The sequence below is a fragment of the Pristiophorus japonicus genome, chromosome 13 (genome assembly GCF_044704955.1).
Source record: "Pristiophorus japonicus isolate sPriJap1 chromosome 13, sPriJap1.hap1, whole genome shotgun sequence".
Taxonomy (NCBI): Eukaryota; Metazoa; Chordata; class Chondrichthyes; family Pristiophoridae; genus Pristiophorus; species Pristiophorus japonicus.
Genome location: NC_091989.1, coordinates 143,236,248 through 143,260,553, shown reverse-complemented (window position 1 = coordinate 143,260,553; position 24,306 = coordinate 143,236,248). Strand labels below are relative to the sequence as shown.

At 42.6% G+C, this 24,306-nt stretch overlaps 1 protein-coding gene across 1 annotated transcript in view; it reads right to left on the bottom strand.

The window, feature by feature from the left end:
• The window catches only part of uri1 (URI1 prefoldin like chaperone), a 53,533-nt gene that overhangs the window by 4,767 nt on the left and 24,460 nt on the right, over positions 1-24,306 (bottom strand). The window contains exons 5-8 of the mRNA XM_070898078.1: positions 19,374-19,462; positions 17,494-17,569; positions 16,278-16,458; positions 1,380-1,662 (exon numbers count right to left, since the gene is read on the bottom strand). Coding sequence (XP_070754179.1) covers positions 1,380-1,662; positions 16,278-16,458; positions 17,494-17,569; positions 19,374-19,462 — 629 coding nt within the window. The remainder of the gene's footprint in view (positions 1-1,379; positions 1,663-16,277; positions 16,459-17,493; positions 17,570-19,373; positions 19,463-24,306) is intronic.

Here is a 24,306-nt window from a genome sequence, read left to right as displayed (position 1 = left end):
GCTCTATTTGACCTGCTCAAGAACCATGTGGAATCTATCGGGCAGGCCAGAGCTCCAGCGCTAGCCCCAGGTATCCTGGGGAAATATAAAAGTAGTGGGGTAACTTGAGGGGTGGTAAGGCCAATTGAGGGGTGGCAAGGCCAATTCTGCGGCAGGAGCAGGATTTCCACGCTGGGGGCTAAAATTCCCTGCCCCAGAAGATTATCGCCCCCAAGATGGGAGCCTGTGCGGGGAGGCAGAGGGAAGATGAGGGGAGACGGGGGCAGGGGATGGAGGGGAGAGTGGTGGAGGTGGGGGGCGGAGAAACCCAGGGCGGGGGACAGGAGGGGCCACATTGCAGCGAAGGTCTGGGGGGGGCGAAGTGTGTTGGAGGGGCGGGCCTGGGGGTTCTGTGCCTCGGTGCAGGGAGTGTTCAGAGTGGGGTGGACAGGTTGACTGCGCAGTTGGCGGTTGGTGGATGTGGTGTGGTTGGCATCGCGGGGGCGTGGCTACGGGGTGGCCGGGACTGGGGGCTCGACATCCGAAGGTGTTCGGCATTTGGGAAGGATTCTGACGGGACGGGGCGGTTGTTGGGTGGGTCCGGAGCCGGGGGGTGGCATGCTCTTGGAATGGGGTGTGGGGTGTTTGGCGTTGGGATTGAGAGAGACTTCTTCACTCGGGGAGTTGTTGGCCTGTGGGGTTCCCTGCCGCGGAGAGTTGTTGATGCCAGTTCATTGGATGTGTTGTGTTCGGGAGGGAGTTGGAGGTGATCAGCCATGATCTTGTTAAATGGCGGAGCAGGCTCGAAGGGCCGAATGGCCTACTCCTGCATCTATTTTCTATGTTTCTATGTAATCCACAAAATCAGGACTCTGTCCCTTTTGTCTGATCTTTGCACCCATGGAAATGGGAAAATTAAGGAAAATCAGCCCTGCAGGCTTCACTTCAAACTTTTAATTTTACTACATTTCTGATTTATGAAATTGAATGCATAAGAGAAGCCCATTCAGAAGTCCAGCATCCAATTAGTTTATACACAAGATGTGTTCAATATTTGATACAATAACATAAAGCAAATGGAGCAGTCAACTTGCTCCTAAGCCCTCAATGGTGATGTTCTTTGAAGAGGAACACAAGCTTTCCTTGGTGAATTAACTGTCTTCCCTCCCATTTCTAAGATTGAGCGGGAAAGTGGAGTTGAGAAGCAGAGCAGACTCAAGGGACCGTATGGCCTACTCCTGCTCCTATTTTTTAATGTTCTCATATTTAATGAGGCTTTTGAAAATAAATGTTACAGGAATCAGCTTTGCCTCATTTGGGCTTTTTAAATTGTCTTAATGCTGAAATGAACACTACAGAAAATTGAAAATTTGTGGCACTGAAAAATTATAAATACTAACTCTTTTTGGTTCCACTGTGTGTGTGAAGTGTATGGTTGGAACACTATCATCATCTCCAGTAACTTCCTCATCATAATCATCTTCATGACTGTACTTGTGTTCCAAGCCATTAACATGTGTAGTAGGTGGACTCAATTCTGCAGTGTCTTCATCGTCATCAGTTTCATGTAGAGCTGGAAGATTCTTCCAATCAGGTCTCCCATCTATGGGCTTTATATTTTTGTCTTTCTCTTCTTCAGAGGAGCTACTTTCTTCACTATTTCCATCAGCAGTGTCAGATATTCTGATTTAAAAAAATCACAGATTACTACAATGGTAATAACTGGTTTGCTCTATTGAGTTAATTTATTCAAAACTTTTGCCACAATATAGCAATAGACAGCATAGCTGACAGTACTGTTGGCTATCAATTTTTTTTTAAACCATCTCAGACAGCTAGAGTGACATCATGTACAGATGACAGTAAAGCAACAGATCATAGAATCATAGCAATTTACATCACGGAAAGAGGCCATTTCGGCCCATCGTGTCCGCGCCGAATATCTGCGAGCATTTGCTAATGCACTAATACTGCCAAAAATAGAATAACATCAACTTTGGTTTAAAGGAATCTGGACAAGAAAAGGTCTTTATGTTAAATATATAGACATGTTTTCCCCTTTGTAACCCTGTGATCGAATCAAAGTCATTTTAAATCAGGGAGTGGGCAAGGAAATAATTATCTCACACTTGAAGCACCCTTATCTTTGCACAAGCTTTTGGGCTCCCTGGTCTCTAGAGATGTTTTCTTCTGAATGATATATCCATTTTGAATAGTTTCCTGATCAATGGTCCATAATTTGCGGTTAGCAACGTATCCAAAAGATGTTCACCACCGGCCCGAAGTAAACTTCCCACAAAGATCTCGCAATCTATGGCGAGCAGTTTGACCTTTCCGATGCGTAATTGAAATCCTCACAAATTAATGGGGACTCCCAGCGAAGAGCTACTGCGTTGTCAACAAACTGTCTAAACAGCCAATCAGAACTGTCACAGTCAGCAAACCAGGAGGTGGGTAAGCTCCTTTTATTCTGACTTTTTAAAAATGTTGGAGCAAACCAAAGATTATGGGTCTCACATGGGGAAAGGCAAACCTGAAATAAAGAACAAACTTTAAAAAAATAACCATTTTTTTGTGTCCAAAAATTTTAATTTTTATTAAAATGGATAAATTTGAAACTCCACAAAATTAAAATTAGTTTTTCAGCACCTTAACCTTTGTTTAGCAGCCAATACGCCGCTAAAACCCCAGTTACACATAATCCAAAAGGGTCTAACTTTTCTTCTTCTTAGGGCAGTCCCTCAGAGTCGAGGATGACTTGTTTCCACATTAAAAATGAGTTCTCAGGTGACTGATGAGTCCAATGTGGGACCTACAGTCTCTGTCACAGGTGGGGCAGACGGTGGTTGAAGGAACTGGTGGGTGGGGTGTTTGGATTGCCGTGCGCTCCTTCCGCTCGGCTTCAGCTTGCTCCTGGCGAAAAGACTCGAGGTATTTGGCACTTCCCTGGATGCTTTTCCTCCACTTCGAGTGATCTTGGGCCAGGGATTCCCACGTGTTGGTGGGGATGTTGCACTTTTTCCAAGGAGGCTATGAGGATGTCCTTTAAGCGTTTCCTCTGCCCACCTGGGGCTTCGCTTGCCATGTCGAAGTTCCAAGTAGAGCACTTGTTTTGGGAATTTTGTATTGGGCATGCGGACAATGTGGCCCGTCCAACGGAGCTGATTGAGCGTGGTCAGTGCTTCGATGCTGGGGCTGTTGGCCTAAGCGAGAACAGAGACATTGGTGCGCCTATCCTGCCAATAGATTTGCAGGATCTTACGAAGGCAGCGTTGGTGTACTTCTCTAGTGCTTTGAGGAGCCTGCTGTACATAGTCCAAGTCTCTGAACAATATAGGAGGGCGGGTATCACTACTGCTCTGTACACCATGAGCTTGGTGGAAGATTTGAGGTCCTGGTCTTCAAACACTCTCTTGCTCAGGCGACCAAAGGCTGCACTGGCACACTGAAGGCAGTGTTGGCCTTAGTCATTGACGTCTGCCCTTGTTGACAGTAGGCTCCCGAGGTATGGAAAATGGTCCACGTTGTCCAAGGCCTCGTCGTAGATTTTGATAATCGGGGGGGGGGGGGGGCAGTGCTGTTTGGCAGGGGCAGGTTGGTAAAGGACCTTTGTCTTACGGATGTTTAGTGCAAGGCCCATGCTCTTGTACACTTCGGCTTGCAGGTCAGCCTCAGAACGTGCGCAGACGCAAGCGTCGCCTGCGTACTGTAGTTCAATGACAGAGGATGGGACGACCTTGAATCTAGCCTGGAGTTGGCGGAGGTTGAACAGTTTCCAGTTTGTTCTGTAGATTAGCTCCACTCCAGTGGGGAGATAACTGAGAGGGAGATGGAGCATTGCAGCAAGGAAGAGCGAGAAGAGCGTTGGTGTAATGACACAGCCTTGCTTGACCCCGGTCCGAACGTGGATTGGGCCTGTGGTGGATCCATTGGTCAGGATCACGGCTTGCATGTTATCGTGGAGCAGGCGGAGGATCGTGACAAACCTTTGACGGCAGCCGAATTTCAGGAGGATGCTCCACAATCCCTCACGGTTGACAGTGTCGAAGGCCTTTGTGAGGTCTAAGGCGGCCATGTACAGGGGTTGGCACTGTTCCCTGCATTTCTCTTGGATTTGGCGCGCAGTGAAGATTATGTCCATTGTGCCCCTTAGTGGGTGGAATCCGCACTGCGCCTCTGGGAGGGGCTCTTCATCCACAGGGAGAAGGCGATTGAGGAGGATTTCCTGCGATGACTTTCCCTGGGCAGATAGCAGAGAAACTCTCCTATAATTACCACAATCAGACTTGTTGCCTTTCTTGCAGATGGTCACGATTACGGCGACTCAGAACCCCTGGCATGCTCTCCTCCTCCCAGATAAATGAGATCATGTGTTCGCACCAATAGTGCTTCTCTGCCATGTTTCAGTGCTTCCGGGGGGGATTCCATCTCCTCCTGAGGCCTTGCTGTTCTTTAGTTGTCAGATGGCCTTTTCTACATCATGCCGGGCTGGAGTTGTGCCGAGATGGTGGCGGGCAGCATGCTGCAGGATGGAGTCGAGGACACTCACAGTCTCGGTTAAGGAGATCTTCGAAGTGCTCCTTCCAGTGATCAGCGACTGTCCTTGATGAGTTCCTCTCTGTTCTTGGCCAGCAGTGGGGTAGGACATTGGGTGCTTGTAGGTGGTCTTGATTGCGCTAAAGAATCCTTGCACATCGTGGTGGTCGGCTAGTTACTAGATATCCTGCGCTTTCTCTACCCATCAACTGTTCTTTAGGTTGCGAGTCTTTTGTTGGACCTCGGCCATCAAATGTCTGTCAAGCTGCTTTATTGCTCTAGAGTTGTGTTGCTGTTTCCAGTTCAAGAGTGCTTGTGGCTTATTAGCTCCTGGATCTCTTGGTCATTCTTGTCGAACCAGTCTTGGTGTTTCTTGGTCGAGTGACCGATCGTCTCTTCACAGGTGCTAATTATGGAGGCCTTGAGGGCAGTCCAGACACTGTGGACACTTTGCATCTCTGGGAGTCATCAGGTTGGTAGTGAGAAGCTGGCTGAATAGGGCTTTCTTAGCAGGGTCTTTGAGTGCGCCAGCGTTGATTTTCCTGCAGCATTCTTTCTGTTGCTGTCACTGTTTTGAGGTTACATTGATGGATGATGACAGAGTGGATTAGGCGGTGGTCCGTCCAGCAGTTGTCAGCTCCTGTCACTGCGCGGGTGATGCGTACGTCCTTGCAGTCCCTCGCTCGGACAATGGCGTAGTCTAGCAGATGCCAGTGCTTGGAGCGAGGGTGTTGCCATGTAGCCTTAAATTTGTCTTTCTGATGGAACAAGGTGTTGGTTATGACAAGGCCATGTTCTAAACATTGTCAGGAGGATGGGGCCATTGGAGTTGGCTTTCCCGATCTTCTCTCTGCTGATCACATCTCCCGAGAGATCCGTGTCCTTTCCAACTCTGGCGTTAAAGTCGCTGAGGAGGATTAGCTTGTTGCCCATTGGTGCTCGAGACAGGGGTTGTTCAAGGCTGGAGCAGAATTCCTCTTTGGTCTCGACTGTAGCTTCCAGTGTTGGGGCATACGTGCTGAAGACCGTAGCGCACTCGTTCCGGGCTAGGGTGAGCCGAAGAGTCATGAGGCGTTTGTTTATCCCGCAGCGGTAGTCTCGGAGATGGCAAACCAGCTCATTTGTTATGGCAAAGCCTACCCCCATGGAAGTGGCATTCTTCTTCTGGTTTACCTTTCTAGAAGGTGTAACCACCACCTTGTTCTTTGAGTTGGCCTTCACCTGCCCACCGGGTCTCACTTAGGGCGGCAATGTCTACGTCGAAACGTCCGAGTTCCTGCGCAATGATAGCAGTGCAACGTTCCTCCGGTCTGTCGCTGTTGGGATTGTCCAGGAGGATCCTGACATTCCAGGTCCCAAACTTCATTTTGAAGGGTGGAAGATACCTGTGCATGGATTCTTTTAACGCGAGGTGCCAACTGCACACCAGCTACCACATGGGCTGGGCAGAACTAGGTCTTAGTCCAGTGGCAAGGGGATCCAAGATGACTGGAGACCAGGCTCCGCTACATGGGTCTAGTATATACACACACGCATACTCCTACTGTCCTCCTTTCTCCTTCCCGCAGGTCCTCTTTCCCTGGGATTCATAGGACGCAGTGGTGGCCTCACAACCTCGCTCTTGGCTCGTGTTGCTCCTTCCCTGGGCCTCGACCTCCGTTCCTTGCCACTTCCCATGTCCGGGCCTCGCCGGTCTTGTCCTCGGGGCCACCCACTCCTTGCCAACCTCCGAGCCTGGAGATCTAACTTTCAATGGGGTTTTAAGAGCAGTATTACTGGGAACGAGCTGCAGTTTGTGTCAGTTTCCCTGATTTGACAGATTACACCGATTGCCAGCTTGGGGGGGTGTTGTCAGTGCTGTGAATGACTGTCTGTAACTTCAAGATTTCCACATTAGGATGTGCATGCGCTATATCCTGAAGTTGCGGTCCGTTTCAAACAAACAGATACCCACCGCAACTTCCGGGCCGATATATTTTTAGAATAAGTGTTAACATTAAAACTGTGTCCTGGAAGTTCCAATGACTTTCATACTCTTCACTGAACAATTATTTTGCATTTCAATAACACGTTATCTCTTGTGTTCAGCTAATATAACATTTTTGGACAGTAACTGAATCAAGGGATATAAGGAAAAAATGGGAAACTAAAGTTGAGGTACAAGATCAATCATGACCTTATTGAATGGCGCAGTCGGTTTGAGAGGCTGTATAGCCTATTCCTGCTCCTATTTCTTATGTTCTTATATTATAGACCTTCAGCAGTTCTCATGAAATGGTTGTGATTTTGATTTATTTTATTCTTTACAGTAGAGTACCTTTATTGGCAATTTCACTCCAGAACATAACACGCAGGGAATTACATTATATGACCTTCGTTGAATTTACTGTACGAGAACTGTAACAATTACACTCAACTTTTACAATATTGTCTTTGCTTCAATAAATAAAACTAATATATTAAAAAAGTTATTTTTTATAAGACTGACCCTATAATATTGTGACATTTTTGGCTATTTCTTAGAGGGAACTACAATACTTGCATTTGACTGATTAGGCAGCAATGCAACTGATTAAACAGATTTAAACTTGATTAAAGATACATTCATTACATTGTGAACCAACCATAAATATCAAAAATGAAAAATTGACCACTGTGCAATTTGAATGCCAATAGTTCACATTTAATATCAATAGTTCTGAAGATTTGATAATAAATCAGGAGTGACTGCAACTCTCATTCATGCCTTGCAAGTCACTGGATCAGCAATAATTTAACATGTCTACATCAAAAGTTATTTTGTTGAATGAAAGTGGAGTACTTTAATTTTATTTAAAATAATTAATACTCAACAAGTGGCTCCACTGTAATTACAAAATCTTGTAAATTTATACAAATGGCAGATAAAGAGTAACAGATAAATGACAGTAAAAGACTGTAACTCAATCTAGACATTCAGACTTCATAAACCACAACAGCAAAAATTCAAGGGATTTGTGATGTGAAATTTGACCAAATTGATTCAACCCTTGAATTTCTCTTGTATTTTCTTTTTTGTGTTATATGTGTCCAATTGTTTTAAAGCAAATTTCCTTACTGCTGACTATGATTACCAGGTAGGGCAGCATGATATAAGGGATGTGTGCAATAAAGGTACAGCACTTATCATGGGCAACTTTAATCTACATATTGATTGGGCTAACAAACTGATAGCAATGCGGTGGAGGAGGATTTCCTGGAGTGTATTAGGGATGGTTTTCGAGACCAATATGTCGAGGAACCAACCAGGGAGCTGGCCATCCTAGACTGGGTGATGTGTAATGAGAAGGGACTAATTATCAATCTTGTTGTGCGAGGCCACTTCGGGAAGAGTGACCATAATATGGTAGAATTCTTTATTAAGATGGAGAGTGACACAGTTAATTCGGAAACTAGGGTCCTGAACTTAAGGAAAGGTAACTTCGACAGTATGAGGCGCGAATTGGCTAGAATAGACTGGCGAGTGATACTTAAAGGGTTGATGGTGGATAAGCAATGGCAAACATTTAAAGATCACATGGGTGAACTTCAGCAATTGTACATCCCTGTCTGGAGTAAAAATAAAACAGGGAAGGTAGCTCAACCATGGCTAACAAGGGAAATTAAGGATAGTGTTAAAGCCAAGGAAGAGGCATACAATTTGGCTAGAAAAAGCAACAAACCTGAGGACTGGGAGAAATTTAGAATTCAACAGAGGAAGACTAAGGGTTTAATTAAGAGGGCGAAAACAGAGTACGAGAGGAAGCTTGCAGGGAACATAAAAACTGACTGCAAAAGCTTCTATAAATATGTGAAGAGAAAAAGATTAGTGAAGACAAACGTAGGTCCCTTGCAGTCGGATTCAGGTGAATTTATAAATGGGGAACAAAGAAATGGCAGGCCAATTGAACAAATACTTCGGTTCTGTCTTCACGAAGGAAGACACAAATAACCTTCTGAATGTACTAGGGGACAGTAGGTCTAGTGAGAAGGAGGAACTGAAGGATATCCTTATTAGGCGGGAAATTGTGTTACGAGAAATTGATGGGATTGAAGGCCGATAAATCCCTGGGGCCTGATAGTCTGCATCCCAGAGTACTTAAGGAAGTGGCCCTAGAAATAGTGGACGCATTGGTGATCATTTTCCCACAGTCTATCGACTCTGGATCAGTTCCTATGGACTGGAGGGTAACGAATGTAACACCACTTTTTAAAAAAAGGAGAGAGAAAACGAGTAATTATAGACCGGTTAGCCTGACATCAGTAGTGGGGAAAATGTTGGAATCAATCTTCAAGGATGAAATAGCAGCGCATTTGGAAAGCAGTGACAGGATCGGACCAAGTCAGCATGGATTTATGAAAGGGAAATCATGTTTGACGAATCTTCTGGAACTTTTTGAGGATGTAACGAGCAGAGTGGACAAGGGAGAACCAGTGGATGTGGTGTATTTGGACTTTCAAAAGGCTTTTGACAAGGTCCCGCACAAGAGATTGGTGTGCAAAATCAAAGCGCATGGTATTGGGGGTAATGTACTGACGTGGCTAGAGAACTGGTTGGCAGCAGAGAGTCGGGATAAACGGGTCCTTTTCAGAATGGCAGGCAGTGACTAGTGGAGTGTCGCAGGGCTCAATGCTGGGACTCCAGCTCTTTACAATATACATTAGATGAAGGAATTGAGTGTAATATCTCCAAGTTTGCGAATGACACTAAACTGGGTGGCGGTGTGAGCTGTGAGGAGGACGCTAAGAGGCTGTAGGGTGACTTGGACAGGTTAGGTGAGTGGGCAAATGCATGGCAGATGCAGTATAATGTGAATAAATGTGAGGTTATCCATTTTGGGGGCAAAAACACGAAGGCAGAATATTATTTCGATGGCGGCAGACTAGGAAAAGGGGAGGTGCATCGAGACCTGAGTGTCATGGCTCATCAGTCACTGAAAGTGTGCATGCAGGTACAGCAGGCGATGAAGAAGGCAAATGGTATGTTGGCCTTCATAGCTAGGGGATTTGAGTATAGGAGCAGGGAGGTCTTAATGAGGCCTCATCTGGAATATTGTATTCAGTTTTGGTCTCCTAATCTGAGGAAGGACATTCTTGCTATTGAGAGAGTGCAGCGAAGGTTCTCCAGACTGATTCCAGGGATGGCTGGACTGTCATATGAGGAGAGACTGGATTAACTGGGCCTTTATCCACTGGAGTTTAGAAGGATGAGAGGGGATCTCATAGAAACGTACAAGATTCTGACGGGACTGGACAGGTTAGATGCGGGAAGAATGTTCCCGATGTTGGGGAAGTCCAGAACCAGGGGACATAGTCTTAGGATAAGGGGTAAGCCATTTAGGACTGAGATGAGGAGAAACTTCTTCACTCAGAATTGTTAACCTATGGAATTCCCTGTCGCAGAGATTTGTTGATGTCAGTTCATTGGATATATTCAAGAGGGAAGTTAGATATGGCCCTTACGGCTAAGGGGATCAAGGGGTGTGGAGAGAAAGCAGGAAAGCGGCACTGAGGGAATGATCAGCCATGATCTTATTGCATGGCGGTGCAGGTTCGAAGGGCCGAATGGCCTACTCCTGCACCTATTTTCTATGTTTCTATGTTGATAGTCTTAAGCTTCACATGATAGGCACAGAATTACAATTGTGTCTGGCCATTTAAATGTTATATACAGCATCACATTTTAATGCACTGTTAAATGTACAATTGGTTTTCAACACCAATTTTATTTCTAATCTTACCACCATTTAAAGTGTTGATATGGGCAAAGAGGTGATAGACTGCATCAGAGAGACAGGGTGTGGGTTGGTACCCGAGACCCCCCATTCACCGAGCTATCATTCAGCAATATCAGGGAAATATTGACTAAAGGATAGGCAGTTCCCCACAGATCGAGGAAAGAAACTTAATCCTAGGCTGTTCTCATGTACCTTCTTGTGGCTTGTTTCTGAGTGCTGGGGGCCTGGGAGCAGATGCTACATTGTAGGCAAAGACATTTTTTGGGGGGAGGAAAGAAGTAATGAGAGGAATTTTGCTAATTTTACAACTGCTTTAAGGGCTTTAACGAAGGTATCTTCACAGGATAAATTTTTAGCATATTGACATAGCAGAAGGTACTTAAAATTAAATCACATATATTATAGCCTTAGTTGCTATAGAATTGAACTGAGGGAAAAGTTACTTTACTCGTAAAAGTCAAGTTAAACCATATATTATATATTGCTGTTAACTGCATTTAACTCAGAGCATTCTTTTCCAACTTAGGCAACCAAGGTTTCCATAGAATGGTTTTCATGCTGCAAAAATACATGGATAAATGCGGCAAATTTCAAGGTGTTTTTTTTTTGTGCGTTTCATCTGCCTCACTTTTGTTGTGATATCCGGATTGTAGCTAGTCGTAGAAAATGGCTTTGTGGCTTTGGGAATTCTTTAAGCAAGTATGGGAACGATGAGTCGCAACTGAACTGTTTTGACCGTGGCCTCAATTCCATTTGTATTGTAATATTTGAAGAAATCAGTGTTAGGTACCCTGTCCTGCAATTTGGTGCCAAATTTACATCGTAAACAGCACAAGTGAAAATAATTAAGTAACGCGATATGACGGCAGTAGTAGGTCCACAACTACAATTGAGGTGGTGAGGACATTGAGATTGGTATACAGCAACTTTTGTTGGCAGACTAACCCCTTGTTCCTGCCAAAGTCCTTGCAATAATCCTAACACCTGGGAAGACACAGCCACCAAAAGCCCACAATGCCAGCATGTGTTCCAAGCTGGTTTGAGTGAGATTCTGATGAGTGTGAGGTTGTAAGCTTTGGCTCTCGAGCACTTGGCACACAATGCAACTCATCTAATCGCTTCATCTGGATTTCAATGCGGCAGGTGTGGCCACATATGCACGCTGAGGACCGGGTTCCTCTCGCATCCGCGCAACCAGAACAAACGAGACTCATCCGTCGATTCGACAGCTGATTCCATTATCATGTACCAGAAAAATGAATCCCTCCCTTGTGCCCCATTTTTCTCACTGGGGAAGGAGACAGAGCTGCCCCATCAACAACAACAACAGCTTGTATTTATATAGCGCCTTTCATTGTGAAACATTGCAAGGCATTTCACAGGAGTATTACAAGATAAAAAATTTGACACAGAGCCTCACAAGTAGAAATTAGCGCGTATCTAAAAGCTTGGTCAAAGAGGTAGATTTTAAGGAGTGTCTTGGAGGAAAAAGAGGTGGAGAGGTTTAGGCAGAGAGTTCCAGAGTTTGGGGCCTACGCAACAGAAGGCACGGCCACCAATGGTTGAGCGATTATAATCAGGGTTGCTTAAGAGAACAGAATTGGAGGAGCGCAGACATCTCGGTAGGGTTGTTGGGCTGGAGATTACAGAGATAGGGAGAGTCGAGACCATGGAAGGATTTGAAAATAAGGATGGGAATTTTGAAATCGAGACGTTGCTTAACCGGAAGCCAATGTAGGTCAGCTAGCACAGGGGTGATGGGTGAAAGGAACTTGGTGCGAGATAGGACACGGGCAGCCAAGTTTTGGATCAGCTCTAGTTTATGTAGGGTAGAATGTGGGCGGCCAGCCAGGAGTGTGTTGGAATATTCAAGTCTAGAGGTAACAAAGGCATGGATGAGAGCTTCAGCGGCAGATGAGCTGAGGCAAGGGCAGAGACGGGCGATGTTACAGAGGTGGAAATAGGCGGTTTTAGTTATGTTATGGATATGTGGTCGAAAGCTAATTTCAGAGTCAAATATGACAGACACCAAGGTTGCAAGTCTGGTTCAGCCTCAGAAGTTTTGGTTTTGCATTAGTGTTGGGGGCCCCCTCAAGTCGTGTCAAAATACCTGTATGATGAATAGACAGGGTCACAAACTATCCTGATATGGCAACAGAGACAACAGGGAACAAATTGAAAATCTACATCATTTTAAAATTAATTAAATCTAGGCTGTCTGCATAAAGGATAGCCACAGTACCACTCTCCCAGGGGGAAAAAAAGTGTGAAAAGATGACGCACCATACTCTCTCTCTTGGGATGCATGAATGGGAATCCCCCTACTCCGACAGGTTGGGCCACCTACGTGATCCCAGTGATGCGTACGAAACCCATACGCTCCTGGAATATGTGTGCCTCTACAAAGGCTTTCGCTTAGAGGGCCAGGAATGCAAGTGTCCGAACCTCCGGGACCACCAGGTACTTTCATAGAAATCTTTGTGGTCGGAGGCATCCGCCCATGGGAAGCCTCCAACTGCAAATTCTAGACCATTTTAATCTGTTTGGACAATTTCAAATTTCACCATGTCCCCTACTAAGTCAAGCCATATTTCCAAGACTTGAGCTCCTTTCTCCTTAATCGAGTGTAACTTCAGCTCCCAAGTGGGTCACTTGGTGAAGGCAAAATTAAATTTCACCATATTGACCAGAGGACCACAAGTTCAAGTCTTTGTCTGGGTTGAGTAAGCAGAGCTAAGCCAGGGTGGCAGTAGGTGTCCTGCAAATAGCTTCAGAGCCTCGGCCTAGGAAGAGAGAATCCAATCAGGTTCCTCCTGATACTATCCAGCGACATTGGCTGAAAAGGGACCACGTGTGCATGCCAGGTGAGGACTGAACTTAAAAATGAAGACATGTTGTTGGCAGAGGTTTATTCTACATCTGACCTGGGCTTGAAAGCACCTGATGCATAAATAGAGTGCAAAAAGTGGAAAAGTATTCCACTCATCAGGAAAAATGATCCTTACAAAAGGGATAGAAGAGGAATGAGTCCAAAAATGCACCCTCAGAACTCGGCCACTGACTCACCAAAGTTCGCAGGGTTGCGGAAGGCCTATCATTGATGGACGCATGTGTGTCACTAGAAGTGCAATAGCAGCAAGGCTGGAAGGTTTGGCAGAGATAGCCTGGCTGGGTGAGGGGTCAAGCCCCCACCCCCAGAAACAAGTTGTGGGTGCCTCTGTGGTCCCTATTTAAAGGAGCACATTTTTTTAAATTCTATATACAAATTCTAGGCCATCATCCCAGCCCCATGGTTACCATTGGTGAGAGAGATATGTTTGATCTAACCACAGTCCCTCTGAAGGCTTAGGAACTACTGACTGAATGTCCCATCCTTGGTTCAGCCCTCCCCATTACAACAATGACCTTATTTGGGCAAACAGAAATTGTGTCTCCACGAGGCCATCTGAATTCTTTGGCGTAAAGCTGGAATCTGGTGTCTTCAGGTCCGGGCTTACAACCCAAGTTATCAGAATGCGGGCAGAATTCCAGGGTTAAATCCTCATATTTAAACTTAACACTATTCTCCTTTCATCTATATTATTTTCACCACAATGTCCCAGAACACACACACCCATAAAATGTTAAATAGCTTGTTTATAGCAAGTACTTCCTGTAAATATCACTTACTTTTTCTGTAACAGTTTTCTGTCATCAGTATTTTCATCATAACCTCGGTCACATATTCCATTATGCTTTAAACTATATCCATCTTTACTTCTCTATACTAACCTTGAATTGAGTCCTACTAGCTCCCAATTTACATCTCCAAGATTTTTATTCGTTCCTGGATTGTGGACGTCTCTGGCAAGGCCAGCATTTATTGCCAATATCCAAATGTACTCGAGAAGCCACCTTCTTGAACCACTGCAGTCCGTGTGGTGCAGGTTCTCCCATAGTGCTGTTAGGGAGGAAGTTCTGGGATGAACAGTAATATATTTCCAAGTCAGGATGGTTTGTAACTTGGAGCGGAACTTGCAGATGATGGAGTTCCCAAGCATCTGCTGTCCTTGTCCTTCTACGTGGTAGAGGGCATGACTTTGGGAGGTGCTGTCGAAGAAGCCTTGGCAAGTTGCTGCAGTACATCTTGTAGATGGCACACACTGCAGCAACGATACACCAGTGGTGGAGGGAGTGAATTTTTAAAAGGCGTGGAAATCAAGCAGGCTGCTTTATCCTGGATGGTGTCAACCTTCTTGAGTGTTATTGGAGCTGCACTCATCCAGACAAATGGAGAGTATTCCATCACACTCCTGACTTGTGCCTTGTAGATGTGGAAAGGCTTTGGGGGAGTCAGAAGGTGAGCCTCTTGCTGCAGAGTACCCAACTTCTGACCTGCTCTTGTTGCCACAGTATGTGTACGGCTGGTCCAATTAAAATTTCTGATCAATGGTGACCCCCAGGATGTTGGTGGTGGGGATTTGGCAATGGTAATGCCGTTGAATATCAAGGGGTTGGACGTCACTATATGGTTAGACTCTTGCTTGTTGGAGATAGACATTGCCTGGCACTTATAAGTGGCAAGTAACATTCATGCCATACAAGCCCAAGCCTGAATGCTGTCCAGGTCTTGCTGCATGCAGGCATGACCTGCTTCATTATCGGAGGAGTTACGAATGGAACTGAACACAGTGCAATCATCAGCGAACATCTCCACTTCTGATCTTATGATGGAGGGAAGGTCACTAATGAAGCAGATGAAGATGGGTGGGCCGAGTACACTGCCCTGAGGATAGGTGTCCCTGTGCTCCACCAAGTAACTTTTGCTGCTATATCTAATCCCCAACTTAACCTGTTCTCAGGAATATTCTTTTTCCATGACCAGGAACCGACTTTAGATTGGTTAAATAATTTTTTTTTAAATAAATGGTGCTGTTTTAAAAAGCACTTCAACAAATTTAACCAAGAAAGGGGGGGGGGGGGGGGGGGGGGGAAGTGGGGTGGGGGAGGAATTCTCATTCAGTTCTCCCACCCCCAGAGACTCCACCTTTCAAGTTCCCTCTACTACCAATCCCCTGCTCCAACGTTCCTGCTTTTTCTGTAATCCCATGCCTTCATGTCCTGAACAAAATATTTATTGTGATGCTTTTCTCAGCAACAGCTCTTAATCCCCTGTCCACTGATCACATGACTTTAGGATTCACCTTCCAAGCAGAAGAGAGAGTAAATAAACAAACTTGCAATTACATAGCACTCAATATATCACTGTTATGCTCCTCTCCCAATTCCCTGTTTCTGCCACTACTCCAAAACGTAGACTGCTCTCCTAAAATTGCTTAACCACATGGCTCCCACCACTGCTTTATGCAGCACTTGCAACCTACCTGCATCCTCAAACATCTTTCCTACCATCTTCCTCTGTATCCTGGGCTTTAAAAATGTTAGAGGTAAAATTAGCTTTATATTAAAACATAAAAAATGATTATTTATGTAGGCATTGTCAAACATAATAATGGAGTTAGACCTGAAAATATCAGCAATATTCCTATAATGCTGTGTAATAAAATTACAATGTAACTTATTCAATCACTATACATCAGTAACCCAGAGAACACATTGTACATTACATGGGATAAATATCTTTTGGCTATGAACGCATGGACAATCCACTATGAAGAGGATAAAGTTTGGAAGTTAGTGCATGCAGGTTCACCATTTCATGAAATAAAAAGGTGGCAATTACATTTTTTGCAACACTTTCTTCCCCAATATAGCAAATATTCTATGGTGTTGAGACACAGAACGCAATAGAGTGATGCAGCTTGCCATTCCAGCAGAACAAGTGGCATTGCTAAACGAATAGCAAATGTTTAGCGATAATAAAAACACTGATAATTATATGAATAAAGAAATTACCTTACTGCTCTTGGTTAAAAAATGAAGCAGATTCAAAATACTTTTAAAAAGCTTTGCAACTTTTGTGACAATAAAGTTTGTCACCATTATTTAATGTGTGAACAGATTTACCTATCAATTTCGTCTTGTATCTCTTCCTGTCGCTCCAGCTCTTCCAGCCTGGCCCACAATTCCTCCTCAGTTAGCATACTTGACTTGCAGTCACTGCTACCATCACCACCCTCGAAATCTGCCACAAAAACCTCTTTGGGCTTGGGGTTTTCTTTTCGTTTATGAGCTTTTCTGTGTTTCCCTGCAATATCAGCAAGGTTTTAAAATATGTTGATCAAAATTAAAATTTTCAAGTATCAAGTATCAACTTAAATACACTGTAAATGCATCCTCACTGCAACAATGGACCAATGCACTTTAGGCAACATAAATGCTTCAGTAATTCAAGGCTTGCACATAGACTTTGAAACCACTGTTCTAAGAACAAACATGCAAGAAAGGAAAGTAGGCCATTTTTGTATTCAGTTCTATTTTGACATAGTTTAGATAGATGGCTATAATCAAATGCATCAACAGACAATGGAAATATATTTTGAGCTATGCAAATACCCTGTATATAGGAAACAATTCCAAAGCTAATTCAAATAGTGTGCAAAACTTGAATGCAACACCACAGATACGGTAAAAATTAGAGGATGCAAGTTATCAGAAATTTGAATCAGATATTCTTGACCGAAAGATCTTAACTCCCTTGACTCAGAAATCACTGTTATTTCCATCATTTTCAATGGGGAATTTACAAAGTGGGAAATGGTTAACGCCATTACTGAAAGTTTGTATGCCTTATTATAAGGGCTTTAGTATACAGACTGATGCTAAGCAGGGGTTTTGAAAAAAGGTTAAAAAGTTACGAATCATGAGGAAGAGATTACGATGTAGAGCCTCGGTTAAAACAAAATCACCATTTAATTTTGTGAATCTGTGGTACAAAATAGGTACTTCAGATGCATTTATTTTGATTAGTAGTGGCACCACAGGAGTTGTTGCCCAAATACAATGTTACTATAACATTAACTTTTTTGGGGAGGGGGCTGAAGAGAAGGAAATCAAATTTGGACTTACACCAGTAAACAACAGCCATTATCAGATCATATTGTCTAAGCATGTGACTGTGATCACTGTCAATTTAATCCAATCATTCGAAACATAATTGAATCAACTATAAAAATATGAGTATAAAATGCTTTCCCCTCACCTCAAGAGTATTTGGAGTTCGTTATTTATCGGAGCTTAAATTTATCATGAAAAATAAACAGCAGACACAGATGCTAAATACCTTCAGAATTTAAATCTTTAATTTCTAGGTCTTCATTCTGAATTTCCTCGTGTATTTCTACAACATCTTCATTTTCCTAATAAGAATGCAGTATATAATAAAAGTTCAGTTTGATTTATTTGCTCATTTTACTCTCAAATATTTGAGGAAAATAATTATAATTATACAAAAGATTAATTATAGTATATTTATACATTCCCCTTCAGTGGTTCTAGCCATTACATGCAAACTACAACAGCTGGAAAGCAAGACAATCAGGACTGTATACCTCGCTACAGATGGCATCAATAACAGAAGGATGAGCAGGTTATAAATTTCATTTTACAAAAAAAGATGTGGCCATAGAAATTGAAAGTTCCCATTGAAATGAAGATGAAATACAACAGTAACCCAGTGTGAAGAAAACGTTGGCAGTGCAAGTTGTATGCTTTTACACGCAAACAACTGGATACATTTTGTGGGCACCAGTTCACAGTTCTATCGAGAACATCTAGTATTTTGCAAAAGCAGGGAAAAGAAAAATTACCATTTTCCTCCTGCCTTCATCCCATGGCTACGAGCAAGTACTCATTACAGTTTAGGATTCAGGAATAACACTTGCTTCTGGGATGAGCATGCTTATGAGATTGCCAGTGAGATTGGCAGTAAGTAATCACATAATCACATTAGTGGTCAAACTATTTCTGGAAAGTGTGAGCTGAGTGAAAATTTTGTATGACTTATTTGTAAAACAACCCAGCAACATTTAGAGGCTGAACCCTGAACTAAAGCAACTGGGCAACACAAGGAAACAAAATTAAAGCCTTCTGAAACACCAGAACATGAAAAGTCCAGCATTTTTCAGCACCGACATATTTTGTACAGCCCCCGCCCCCATAATCTGCATAAAACAGGAAAATACCATCTTTAAATATTTGGTGCTTTTAGCAGCTTTTAAAATATGCACATTGATTATGTAATGCACCAGCAGAAACTTAATATTTCTAATAACATTAGAATGGACAATATGCTTCTGCAGTCTTTCAAGAGTTGTATCTTGTTCAAAATTATAATTCCACTCATATCTATTTTCCCACCACACAGGACTGTGAAGAATCAGGAACCATAAAAAGGTAATTTGACCTACCTTGTTAGTCCAGTCATTTAAGTTCACAACCAGTTCAGGCCTCAGCCCTCAAATATGTATCCCTGTACTCCTTTTGGATTCAGGATCTATCAATTTATTTTAAATATTCCACCAATATTCACATTCATTATCCATTCCATAAATTAGCAACTCCGTGTCACTACTTCTTAGGTTATGTTGAGGAATGCCCAACTCCTGATCATGTGTCTAGCACAAAGTTGGTTCCCACATACATCTCACAATGCTTTTCGTGATTTTAAACTTTTCCACCCAAGATGTTGAGAACAAATATCTCCACTTGAGTCAAAGCCACTGTACAATTAGCCACCAAAAAGGGACAATTCAATTTCAGGTTAATTTAAGTTTCTTTTAAAATTTGAAAACCACCAATTACCTCAATTTATTATTGTTACATTAGATGGCCAAATATTGTGTTGAAGATGCCTCATCAGTTTAGGTTCAGATGCCAAAATTTTTCCAGACCAGAATTTAACCTAAAGAAAAGTAGCCAATCGCTTCACAATGCCCTCACTCAGCAGGAATAATAATACATGAATACATTGCTTCACCTTGGTCTGAAACACTAGCTGTAATTTACTTTTGTGTTTCAGACCTGGCCATTTAACGTCACTGTTAATTTATAATAGAACCATGCGGAGCTCTCTTACAATGCAGAATATATCCTTGTGGACAGGTTCAACAACATATTTGTAGTTAACGGGGACAAAACAAAAATTGCAAAAACATCACATACATCAACCAGTTTCTCCATATCAATGAACTCAACCTTGGATTCAAAGTTGTTCATAACTTTGTGAAGATCATCCAGTGCTTTTTGTACATCTGAAATAAAAATATAATTGAATAATAAACATTAAATCCACTAAGAAAACCAGTGATTTTTTTTAATCTATGGAAGATTGGCTAAAAACTAATTTAGAAGATACACACAGTGATTTATGAAAAAGATCATCCAAGTAATGGGGCTAAGGCTTAAATGACAGAGGTTAGCATGTTACAAAGTTAGCAGCTCCAAGGTTTTTATGTATACTACTTGCCAATTACATAGAATTGCAAAGAATGCACAGCACAGAAACAGGCCATTTGGCCCAACTGGTCCAAGCCAGTGTTAATGCTCCACACAAACCTCCTCCCATCCCTCTTCATCTAACCCGGTCAAGATAACTTTGTATTCCTTTCTTTCTCACGTGTTTATCTAACTTCAATTTAAATGCATCTATGCTATTTGCCTCAACTACTCCCGGCAGCAATTTTGACATTCTATCTCCTCTCTGGATAAAGAGATTTATCCTGAATTCCCTTTTAGATTTGTTAGTGCCTATTTTATATTTATTTCCAATGATCCCTCCAATTCTTTTCCCCTGAACGGGGAACTCTACCAGTGGCAGCAACTGGTGAGGAGCCTGCGCGTGACCTCGCGATTGATGTGTAGCTGCGCATCTTGAGTGAGGTGGGGGAGAAACATTGTTCCCTGTGAAAAACACATTTTGGGGGGGGGGGGGGGGGGGGGGGGAGGGGCTTGCTCCTTTAAGTGGTTGCGCGGCCAATTCAAATCTTCGCCCATGCGCGGTTTCTCCCAAGAAAAAGCCGGTGAACGGCTGCCCAGCTTAATGGGAACGTTGTTTATGACCCCTAGTTTTGGTCTCCCCCACAAGTGGAAACATTTTTTCTATATCTACCCTATCAAACACTTTCATAATTTTAAAGACCTCAATCAGGTCACCACTCAGCCTTCTCTTTTCTAGAGAAAATAGCCCCAGCTGTTCTATTCTTCTTGACAGGTATAACTTCTCAGTTTTGAGGTCATCCTTGTAAATCTTTTTGCACTTTCTCCAATACCTCCATATCCTTTTCATAATATGGAGACCAGAACTGTGCACAGTACTCCAAGTGTAGTCTATGCAAGGTTCGATACAAGTTTAACATAACTTCTCTGATTTTCAATTCAATCTCACTATTACTTACCAAACTATAAGCTGTGAGAGAACAGCAATCCACTACAAGTTCATAAATAATATTTAAACAGGCTAAGCTTCATTTATAACCTCATTAGCCTTTAGACTGGGCATAATTGACTGCTGGAAATTAATAAATAAATAATTGTGTACCGAGGCCACTTTCAGCTATGACCAGGATTTTCAGTAACATGAATACCCTTATTTGACTAAATTTTAATCAGAGGAATAAAACTGCTTTATTAGCATTATTTTAACGGTATTGTTGAGTAATTGGAACAGGAGTCGGCCATTCAGCCCCTCAAACCTGTACTGCCAGTCAATTGCATCATGGCTGATCTGTACCTCAACTCAATTTACCCACCTTTGTTCCACACTACTTGATACTCTTACCTAACAAAAATTTATCGGCCTCATTTGTGAAAGTTGAGGCCAGCACCCACAGCCTTTTAGTGAGAATATTCTAGATTGCCACTACACTTTATGAAAAAGTGCTTCCTGATTTCACTGCTAGATGGCCTAGCTCTAATATTTAAATTATGCCCTCTGGTTCTGGATTCCCCACCAGAGAAAACAGTTCATCTGTATCTACCCAATTGAATCCCCTAATCATTTTAAATACCTCAATTGGATCACTCCTCAACCTTCTAAACTCAAGAGAATACAAGACAAGTTTATGCAACCTGTCCTCATAATTTAACCCTTTAAGCCCTGGTATCTCTGAGGAATCTGCACTGTATCCCTTCCATGGTCAATATATCTTTCCTGATGTTTGGTACTTAAACTGAATGCAGTACTGCTCACTTTTGAATTGCAACGCCACTGAGATAAAGGCCAACATTCTATTAGCCTTTTGATTACATTTTGTACCTGTGCACTAGCTTTAAAAAAAAATGACTCAGGATATGGGCGTCGCTAGCAAGGTCAGCATTTATTGCCCATCTCTAGTTGCCCTCGAGCAGTGGTGATGATGATCCTTTTTCTTGAGCTGATGCAGTCCATGTGGTGAAGGGATACCCAGTGTTGTTAGATAGGGAGTTCCAGAATTTTGACCCACCAACGATAAAGGAACGGTGGTATGTCCATGTCGGGATGGTGTATGAGGTGCTGTTGAAAAAGCCTTAGTGAATTGCTGCAGTGCATCTTATAGATCATACACACTGCAGCCACGGTGCACCAGTGGTGGAGGGAGTGGATGTTTAAGGTGGTGGATGGCTGCCGATCAAGCAGACTGCTTTGTCCCAGATGGTGTCAAGATTCTTGTGTTGTTGGTGCTGTACTCATCTAGGCAAATCGAAAGCATTCCATCACACTCCTGATGTGTAAAGTAGATGGTGAAAAGGCTTTATGGAATCAGGAGGCAAGCCACTCGCTGCAGAATACGTAGCTTCTGATCTGTTCTATTAGCACGGCATTTATGTGGTTGGTCGAGTTGAGTTTCTGGGGGATTCGGTGATAGTATTACCATTGAATGCCATGGGGTGGTGGTTGGACTCTCTCTTGTGAGATAGTCATTGGCTTGCATTTGTGTGGCACGAATATTCCTTGCAATTTATCAGCCCAAGCCTGGATTTAGTGAATTGTGCACATGGACACCTAATGATATTATTGGTCATCTACTGTTTAATGAATTACAGCTTCCTACAACCCATAGACAGTCAATAAATCTACTAATATGTTTAAATTTAGTTTTTATGTTCAATAGTCTCCAGTGAAAGAGTCTGCTTAAGTACAGCACTTATCTAGATTACTTACCAGACAATGTGTGATGAGACAATTAATTTGACTGTACTGGATACATCACAAATATAGACAATCCTGTACCAGGTAGAAACAGTCAAACTACTAAGTAAACTCCATTTTTTATAGATTATCATCTTGAATGCAATGTCTGGGCTAAACTGATTGTTAAGAGTTTAATACACACATTATCAATCCAATACAAGATGACAACTTCTAAATGGTACAGTACACAATTTCCATCTCAAGACAATGTCCCTTCCAAGATTCCAGGTAGCTCATTTCATGCTCAAATATTTTTCAACTAGCAGACCCTGGTTTGCAAACAGCTTCACTGTAAGCTTCTCTCCCCTTTAGAAGGTGGTCTGTTTGGTCAGACAACAGCCTTGCTCCAGAGGTATAAGTTATACAAATATTAATACAAATAAAATGCAAAGCACTACAAATCTGCAAAAGCAGAAAATCTGGAAATGCACATTAGGTCAGTAAGCATCTTTAGAGAGAACAGGTAAGTTAACATTTCGAGCATACGCCCTTCATCAACATTCTGATGAAATGCTGCATGCCCAAGACATGAATTTGTCCGAAATAAAACAGAAACATGCTGGAAACACTCAGCAGGTAAGGCAGTATCTGTAGAAGAAGAAACATAGGGTTAACATGTCAGATCGATGGCCTTACTTATTACATTAACTTATCTGTTCTCTCCACATATGCTGAAAGACCTGCTGTGTTTCTCTAGCATTTTCTTATTTTTATCCAAAAGCTTGTTGCAGTATCTACTCTCCACCTACAACAATGATCAGGTATATTTGCCATGAGGTAGTCAGCTATCTTCATGTTGAACTTATTGAAGGATGTTGATTGGAGTAAGAGCTCCTTCCTTTCATATCTGTATTTGGCATTGGTATCAGGTGGAGTTAGTTCTTTCCTTCCTCAAAATAAGCATTATGTACACCTGGGATCTGCAACACAACATAGTGCCCTCGAGACAACTGTGGTGGTGGAGACTGTTACCCACCCCATTTTGGAATGTTCATTTGTAAAGAAGTCAGAAAACTGAATATATTTAAGAGGGAGATAGATAGATTTCTAGAAACAAAAGGCATCAAGGGATATGGGATAAAAGCGGGAATATAGTTTTGAGATAGAGGATCAGCCATGATCATATTGAATGACGGTGCAGACTCGAAGGGCCGAACGGCTGACAACTGCTCCTATTTGCTATGTAAAAAGATTCAGTGATGACTGTTGAGGTTCTTCCCTGACAGCTCAGTAACACAGGGCTATGTGGTATAGACTGCTCTCAGGGACACAGTACTCTAATGCAGCTTATTCTTCCTAGTACTTGAACCTTCTGATATGATTGAAAAGCCTTTCATTCAAATTTTTAAGGGCAAGACTTGGGATGCATATATAAATTTGAAAGATTAATAAAAGAAGAAAAATTAAAACTAGAATTTAGTACTCATCATGCTCATTGATTGCTATTGGATTTTGTGTCAGGTTTCAAAGAACTGATTTTTTTTTAAACTCTCGCAACAGTAGTGTAAATATAACTGTACAAGACAGTCAGGAAATAAGCTGGAAGAAAAATATATTTGAGGTTCTATATATGGTGCAGAGTTTTGCTGTGCAATGAAATTAAGTATTTGCTCTTCAAATACTTCCTGAAATCCCTCCCATGGGCATCAGAATATTTAGTCTGGTATATGGAGAATGAAGGAACATTCAATAGGTTAAAATAGTTTAACTGGACCCCAGTGCATTTATTCCATCAGAATTGCAACAGATTTCTTACTGTGGATAGATGCTGATTGAAACATCTAAGGAAATCTACAGTATGCCAGCAGATCTCCCATAGCACTGCTCATGGTAAGTCGGAGGATACACCGTTTTATAAAGACAGGAGCATCACACCAATCTTCTAAATTGCGGACACGTGCACTTTGTATTCCTTTAAGCCATGAG